Source organism: Sus scrofa, chromosome 13 (assembly GCF_054392235.1).
Source record: "Sus scrofa isolate SSC_HxYL_T2T_F1_AM1 chromosome 13, Sscrofa_HxYL_maternal_Yorkshire_Landrace_v2.0, whole genome shotgun sequence".
Classification (NCBI taxonomy): Eukaryota; Metazoa; Chordata; class Mammalia; order Artiodactyla; family Suidae; genus Sus; species Sus scrofa.
The window spans coordinates 80,590,649-80,598,794 of record NC_139395.1 but is presented as its reverse complement, the minus strand read 5'-3'; the positions used below and the strand labels follow the sequence as shown (position 1 = coordinate 80,598,794).

Genomic DNA, 8,146 nt, shown 5'->3' with positions numbered 1-8,146 from the left:
CAAAATTGATTCTGAGATAAACTTACAGAAATCACAGGGAACTTTTCAATTAAACTAGTATTACCAAGGAAAACTTTGGTAAAAAGACTATCCCAAAGAATGTTAAGTTGGCATCACAAGTCCATGCATCAGTGCATTCAAGTGAAATTCAATAAAAATCGCTCCAAGTGTCACTGGAAAACAATGGATGGACTAGATGATTTTCATGACTCTCTAGTTTGAAAACTCATGAGGACTTCAAACTGGATTCAAGGTGATGCCTTCTAAAAAAATTTGTACTGGAGTTCTGTGGTGCAGCAGAAATGAATCCAACTAGGAACCGTGAGGTTTCGGGTTCCATCCCTGGCCTCACTCAGTGGGTTAAGGATCTGGTGATGCCTGAGCTGTGATGTAGGTCGCAGATGTGGCTCAGATCCTGCAATGCTGTGGCTGTGGTGTAGGCCGGCAGCTGTAGCTCTGCCCTAGCCTGGGAATCTCCATATGCCGAGTATGAAGCCATAAAAGACAAAAAAAAAAAAAAACAAAAAAGAAAAAAACCAAACCTAACTGGGCAGACTCCTTTGAAAATCACCATTTCATAATAATTTCTCATTTATTTCAATCATTCCCTGCCCCTCCAAATAAGTTCCACCCAATTCAATCACCTATAATTTTGATTCTTTCCTGAACAGTGCCCACCTCCACATCTTTCTTGCGTATTTCCCCTCTTATTGACTATGGCAATAGGTTTCCTAAACTTACTACTTTAAATATTTCTAACCTTTTTATAACCATTCCTGCTGTTATCTGTACACTGTCTAGTTCCTTCTTTGTCGTCCTGGGAAAACTGATCCCTGACTTGAGATCTCTCTTCCTCTGTAAAGACAGATATAAAGTAACTATTTAGAGAACAGTGCTATTTCTTTTCTGTGGCAGACCTTTAAAGTATGCATACTGAAACTTTTTATGTAGACCCTAAATAACCATTGCTCATGTATTTAGAAAGGTTTGAAACACGTACCTGCATTGTCTTTGCAGATACTAGAAGAGTTACTATTCTCATTACTTTGGTATAGGTGCTGAGTTCTAGTCTCTTGGGGTACAGATGATGTTTGAGTCATCCCTTCTTCCAAGGCTTGCTTTATCCAGCGCTATAATGGGAAAAGAAGCAGAGAATTATTAATAATCATTTAAAATCATTTAGTTCACCTATTTTAAATGCATTAACCAGGTCATTACACATCGAATGGTGAGAGAAACAATCTAACACATTCAGGTCCACAGTCAAGTATGTTTTGTCTTGTGCTTCAGCATTTTAGGATACTGCCCCATTAATTCTTTCTATAGGGCACAAATGAGAAAACCTGGATTATACAGAATAAAGTCCCATTAAAAACAAAAAAAAAAAACCAAAAATACAGACATATTATTTAAGTTTTCACATTGCTTAGAATGAGATAAATGGGAAAAGATAAGGAAGAAATCTCATCATGTATTTAAGAGAGATTCTTATCATACATGATAAAACTAAGTGCACAGAAGGAAGATAAAAGATCTCTTAAGAGTTGTCTGCCTTGTGCCAGGGATATCTGAAGAAATAATAGAAAAGATTCACAAGAAAACTTTAGATGAGAATAAATAGCTCTTCACTACAAGTACCTAAAGATGTCCAAAAAGTCTCTCAGAATATCCTATGAGTTTTCCCTCCATGTTAAGTAGTTTGGTTAAATTACGCATGAATAATGCAAATCACCAGAATAAATAACCTTTTGCAGAATCAAAAAGAAGAAAAAAGTCAAAAAGAGCTCTCTAGTCAGTCACATTTTTTGTCTTGAATACTGGAGTCTAAAATGATGGAAACAAATTTAGGTTAGAATGCATCCTGTGGAAGAGAGAAAATTTCTTACCTGTAATTGTGTTCTCTTAAGATACAGAGCTGTAGGTTGCTCACCACTCTGTGGCTCTCCTGCCCTGACATAAGACAGATTGAATTTGGATAAACATCAATTTCTGAGTCAGACCCTATCCCAAATAGGAAGAGCAAAGGTGATTATAACTTTACACCTTTAGAGAACAAATATTACAGGTAAGTAAATATTCTCTTTAACAAGAGAGCAATTCTAATAGATTTATGCTCTTAAGAAATAATTATTTCTTAGGAAATAATGTGAAAAAACCAAGAAATCATGTAAATAGCATTGTGCTCTGCTAAATGAAAGCAAAAATAAAATTATAAACATGAGGAGATAAAGAATGAATAAATATCTAAAAAAGAGAGCTCGAGAGTCAACTGAATCACATCAACATCTTAGGGTATGACCAGGTCCCTGAAAAGTCAAAAAAAAAGCCAAAGGCCAAGTATGAACTAACTCTTTTATATATAAAATACTGAGATAAAGACGAACTGTCAGAACCATAGCTCCTTACACAGAAGAGAACTCGGAGGTCATCTTGTACAAAGTATTCATTATACATAGAGATGGGGGAGAATTAGGCTCAGGAGGACAAAATGAGTCAAAATCCTTTGTTGTAGATACCTTAGGACAAGTTTTTCTTTTCAGGGCAGATGACAGGACTCATTTGGGGTCGCTGTGCTTTCCTCTAAGAGAACTTAATTTCTTATATTCCCAGGTTCAAGTAGATACACCCGTAAAAGACCTTATAATCTGGGTCTGAGGACTACAAAAAGGGAAAATAAAGCCAGGACAGAGGTAGTCTAAGGAATAAGATGCTGCTCTGGTTAGCTTAAATCAAACAAAAACATGATCAAACCCATTCCTCCTGGCTCTATTGTATGTCTACACAATATTGTAGGGCCCATAATGAAGGAACGTGAACAGCTTCTTGTATCTAACAAGTTCCAATCACTCTTATTAGATAACAAATTAACTTTAGACAACTTTTCCCCCCTAAATTTTAGCTATGGTTATTAAGGTCAAAAGAACCTTCTCTGAAGCTCTGTATCAAAGAGTTCTTTTTTGTGTGTGTCTTTTTGCTATTTCTTGGGCCACTCCCGCGGCATATGGAGGTTCCCAGGCTAGGGGTCGAATCAGAGCTGTAGCCACTAGCCTATGCCACAGCCACAGCAACGCGAGATCCGAGCCTCGTCTGCAACCTACACCACAGCTCATGGCAACGCCGGATCCTTAACCCACTGAGCAAGGGCAGGGACCGAACCCGCAACCTCATGGTTCTTAGTTGGATTCGTTAACCACTGCGCCACGACGGGAACTCCAAAAGAGTTTTTTTTAGGAAGCTCAGTGATAGGCAAGAGGAATTTAAAGAGTCTCATTACGATGGAGAAAGAGCAAAGAACTAATTTGGGTTTTAGAGTCCAAAGATCTGGATTGAAACTTGGCCACGCCTCCTACTAGATGCCTACCTCTGGGCAAGTTACTTAACACTTCTGAGCCAAAGATTCTGGATCTGTAAATTGAAGCCAAAAGCCCAATTTCACAGGGTTATCACAAACGCTAAGTGAGAGAATGCATGTGAGGAAAGCTGGGAGCTTAGTACTGGGCACATATGTTCAGTGAGGACTTGTTCAACTGAATTTTAGTGCTATATAGAGATACACAGATTAATAACCCTCCAGTACACACAATGAAATATCAATGCAAAGCACGGTGTTACATTTTCAGTCAGGATGGGAGACCAAATGCCCCACACGTATTATGCCTAGAAGGTAAACTTAGAGCTTGAACAAGAACAGGGAGGGATACTACTGAAAAGTTTGCTAGCCACATATAAATGCTTCTATTCTAAAATAGCAAGTAAAAATCTAACAAAAGATACACCATAACATGCTAGTTAAGAACTCTTATTCAGTTTAACTATAGAGATATCATCAAACATTCTGACAAATACTCTAAGAATCTAGGTGCAAATATAACAAGCAACTTTACACTGCTTTTAACATATGAAGCTTTTCAGTCAGAGATGAAAGAGTAAGCCTATTAGGAATATAAACTGTTTAATAACAAGGAGGATGGTCGTTCTCATCTAACTTAACATTCTCCTTTGAGGGATTTTTATAAATTTATTACAATTTTATTTAATCATGGAAATCTTAGGTCCTGCACTACATGAATGAGTACTTTCTAACCAATCTTTAAAAAAAAAAAAAATCTTCTCCATCCTTACCTAGGATAAAGCTGAGTTCAATGAGATAAAAATACAAGTCCCAAATAATAAGCAGGTAAAGAAAGCTCTAAGAAATGGACTTTCTATCATAGCTGAAGTCATAGTTCTACATGTTTTATTTCCACACAACTCTACTACTTGGGGTAGCAAGATGGAAACAGAAAGACTATAACCCAGCATCAGAATGATCATGTCATTTCAAATAGCATGGCTAGACCATACTCTTTACAATTCAGACTATTAATCTGTAGTAATTATTGTCTAATCTTTTTTTCTTTTTCTCAGCCATACCCACAGCATACGGAATTTCTCGAGCCAGGGATTAAACACACCGTAACAGCAACTTAAGCTGGCGCAGTGACAATGGATCCTTAACCCACTGTGCCACAAGAACTCCTGTCCCCTTAAGATAACAAATTGTAATATCTGAGTTGACAAAAGTTAACATCCTAGTTCTATACCCAGAACAAAAGGAAAAAATTTATTTTATTTCATATATGTATTAACCCTTCTTTTGACTTGCTCCTCCAAACAAAAGACCATATTTATAGCTTCTCTAATTGTTCAATACTACTCTGAAAATGTAGTTAAGATTCTGAGTTGTTGTTTTTTTTTTTTTTTTTGGTCTCTTTAGGGCCGTACTTGCAGCATACGCAAGTTCCCAGGTTAGAACTCGAATCAGAGCTGCAGCTGCTGGCCTACACCACAGCCACAGAAATGACGTTTGCGCTGCATCTGCAACCTACGTCACAGCCCGTGGCGATGCTGGATCCTTAACCCAATGAGCAAGGCCAGGGACTGAACCCACATCCTCATGGATACTTGCTGGGTTCTTAACCCGCTGAGCCAAAATGGGAACGCCACCTTTTTTTTTTTTTTTTTTTTTTAACAGCCCCACCCTCAGAAGGAATTGAATCTAACCCCCAGCTGCAACCTTTGCCACTGCCATGGCAATGCCAGATCCTTTAACACATTGTGCTGCTCCAGAGATGGAACCCATACCTCTGCAGCCTGATTCCGAGCTATTACTCTTACTCTTAATGAGAGATGGGGCTAAACGCAATACTTGGAGTTAACAGAACTTCCCAATTATTACAGAATAAGGTTAATCATAATGCTCATTAAACGGTGAATACTTTTTTCTCCTTCTGAAATAGCCAGGATAAGTAAACTGGTATCTCCAGAGAGCCAACCATCCTTTATCATTTTGGCAAATTTCTAGTCTTATTTTCTTCCTAAGAAAGTTGTCAGTGTTTTCATTTCTGACACCTGAAAGTTATTCATGTTATTCTATTATCCACAAACCCTTCTGGTAAAGATTTCATGGTCAAGTTTCTCTTTAGGAGTTTTTCTACTTAAGAATTTCCCCTAAATAAACCCGTAAGTGACTCTCAAACACTTAGATAAGATGTGTAATTAGGAAAAGGCTTTCTTTGTTGTATGCTGCTCATTCAGTGGAAGTCCCCTTCCTTTGTGTACAGATCCCTGTTGCCCTCCTCCCCTCCATATCCCACACCACTGTGGCTCTTCTTTCATGCCCCCTCCCCCCAAGAAATAATTATCTGCTCTTTGGGAAAAGAGAAAAGCTTTAAGTTTGGAGGAGTCAGGGAAGACCTGCCTGGAGCTGGAGACTTCATCACATCAAATAATCTATATGCAGCATCCTCATGTACGTGATGCCAGTGGAGGAGGGCAATAGCAGACACTGAGGAAGGCAGCCTGAATCCAGATCTGAGGATAAGAGAAAAGGGTGTTCCAGGGAACAGACTCTACCTCAAAGGAAGACCAAATGAAAGGGTGCTCTATACTTGTAGAAACAAAAACGTCATAGGTCTGAGGGCATGATTTATTCTTGAGACACCTTTGGAAAATATGCAGGGCTTTTGGGAATTAAGAAAGAGCATTCCAAAACCAAACAACCACCAATACTACTGCCACTAGATCCAAAAACAATATGTAACTACAGGGAAAAGAGAGAAAGAGAGAAAAAGAGAGGAAATTTTATAGTAGGTTTCATAATCACTAGGGAATAAACAGTCCAACTTGTCATTTGATCAAGGAACAGAAATTATGCCGATTGTAATAGACTTTTCCTCTATTCTCATTCAAATGATAATATCAATTGAATTCATTCAAAACACAATTTGATCACTTTTTACTTGTGCAACAGTGCTCTAGAGTACCTGGGGCCCAATCTCACACAATAATCACAATGGACATGTTAACCAACACCACAGAGCACACACAAAACATCCCTCCCTACTCAGTCTCCAAATGCTGTGTGTTCCCAACTCAGTAACCTCAAGGGCTTTCAGAAAAGACGTCAGTGAATACTCACAAATTGAGTACCAAAAATACAGTATACATCACCGACCCTTAATGCATTAGAATTCACGGCTTAACAGCTCACTCATTGTAAACTCACATGGGTAGAGTATGGCTGTCTAGAGAACCGCGTTAGATATGTCACCATTACAGGACTCCTAGGTTAAAAAAAAACAAAAACAGGAACATGTAAACACAAACATACCTTTTTACAGGAGCTGAACGTGCCATCAGGCAGAAGTGGCCTTCGACGCCTCTCAGGGATAAAGGGTGAGCCAAAGCGAATGTAGTGTTTGGGGGTGGTGCAAATTAATGGGGAATGGATAAGACCGGGTAGCATGTTCAGGGTCGTTGCCAGTACAGTTGGGTCCGTGGTGATCCGTAAAGGGCACTCAACAGGGCATTCTTGCTTCTCTGCTTTGTCATTCAACCATTCTGTAACTAGATACTAAGTTAAAAAAAAAGGATGTCAGTTCATGCTGCAGATGTCAAAGTCAGAGACAGCAGTGTGGTTCATCTAGAAACTAGGACATAGATAGATACAGCAGCTGCAGGAAGTATGTATGAACTGTGCATTCAGAGCACAAGAGTATTTTCTTTCACCTTCTCCAAGACCACTACAGGAGGAATGATTTCAGTTATCAGAAATTTAAGCTCTGCCTAAAAACTATGGAAACAATAGTAAGGTAGCAGGGTGGCCTCAGCCTTTTGCAACTAATAACCATTTTATCTAAAACTTTCAATCTAATAATTCTTAGATTATTTTTTTCCCCCTGGGGATTACAAGTCCTTTCACTTTACTAGGCCACACCTTTTGCCAGACTACACTTATGAAGATATACTTGAGCTTACCTTTTTGGTTTTGGGGTATTTAGACGTAGCACGGTTGACATGGGATCCAGTAACTGATACTACAGTTGGGTCAGACCCTGTTAATTGTCTATTTTCTCCTGAACTGTCGACATTCCCTGCTTCAGTAGGAGTTACTGAGCTGTTAGTTGCTCCTTCTTCTAAGGCAGCTTGTGACAATTCTGCCTGCTGTGCAATGGCCTGCTTTTGACGCTTTAGTCTTTGGGCTGAACTGGTCCGGTATCGAGAAATTCGACTCTTCGGTCGGGGCCTAGAGGGCTTTGCTGGAGGTGGTTTGGGAACTGGTTTTTCTGCAGCAACATCCTATAATGATAGCAAAGTCAACTGCTTACCAGAAATTTCTTGTCAGTAAACATTCTGGTCAGTTTCCTATTCACTTTAAGCATTCTAAATGTTTACTGGTAAAAAAAGTGAGCATTAAAAAGTTTCAGGAGTTCCTGTTGTGGCTCAGTGCGTTACGAACTTGACTAATATCCACGAGGATGTGGGTTTAAAGCCTGGACCTGGTCATTGGGTTAAGGATCTGGCATTGCCATGAGCTGAGGTGTAGGGTGCAGATGTGGCTCAGAACCCACATTGCTCTGGCTGTTGTGTAGACTGGCAGCTGCAGCTCTAATTCGACCCCTACCCTAGGAACTTCCACATGCCGCAGGTGTGGCCTTAAAAAAAAAAAAAAAAAAAAAAAAGCAAAAGAAACCAAACAAAAAACCCCATTAATTTCAACTGTAATCCTTACAAAATTGATATATTAAAATCAGCTAAAGATTCAATAACAGGATGTCTCGGTTAATTATTTCTTGCTAATAAGTATTTACAAAATAGGCCAAAA

At 39.0% G+C, this 8,146-nt stretch overlaps 1 protein-coding gene across 50 annotated transcripts in view; it reads right to left on the bottom strand.

Annotated features, from left to right (window-relative positions):
- SETD5 (SET domain containing 5) overlaps nucleotides 1–8,146 on the bottom strand; it is a 94,278-nt gene that overhangs the window by 22,785 nt on the left and 63,347 nt on the right. For all 50 annotated transcript variants that reach the window (XM_084989265.1, XM_084989272.1, XM_084989300.1 and 47 more), the window contains 3 exons: nucleotides 7,300–7,620; nucleotides 6,653–6,895; nucleotides 1,001–1,130 (listed from right to left, as the gene is read on the bottom strand). In XM_084989265.1, coding sequence (XP_084845391.1) covers nucleotides 1,001–1,130; nucleotides 6,653–6,895; nucleotides 7,300–7,620 — 694 coding nt within the window. The remainder of the gene's footprint in view (nucleotides 1–1,000; nucleotides 1,131–6,652; nucleotides 6,896–7,299; nucleotides 7,621–8,146) is intronic.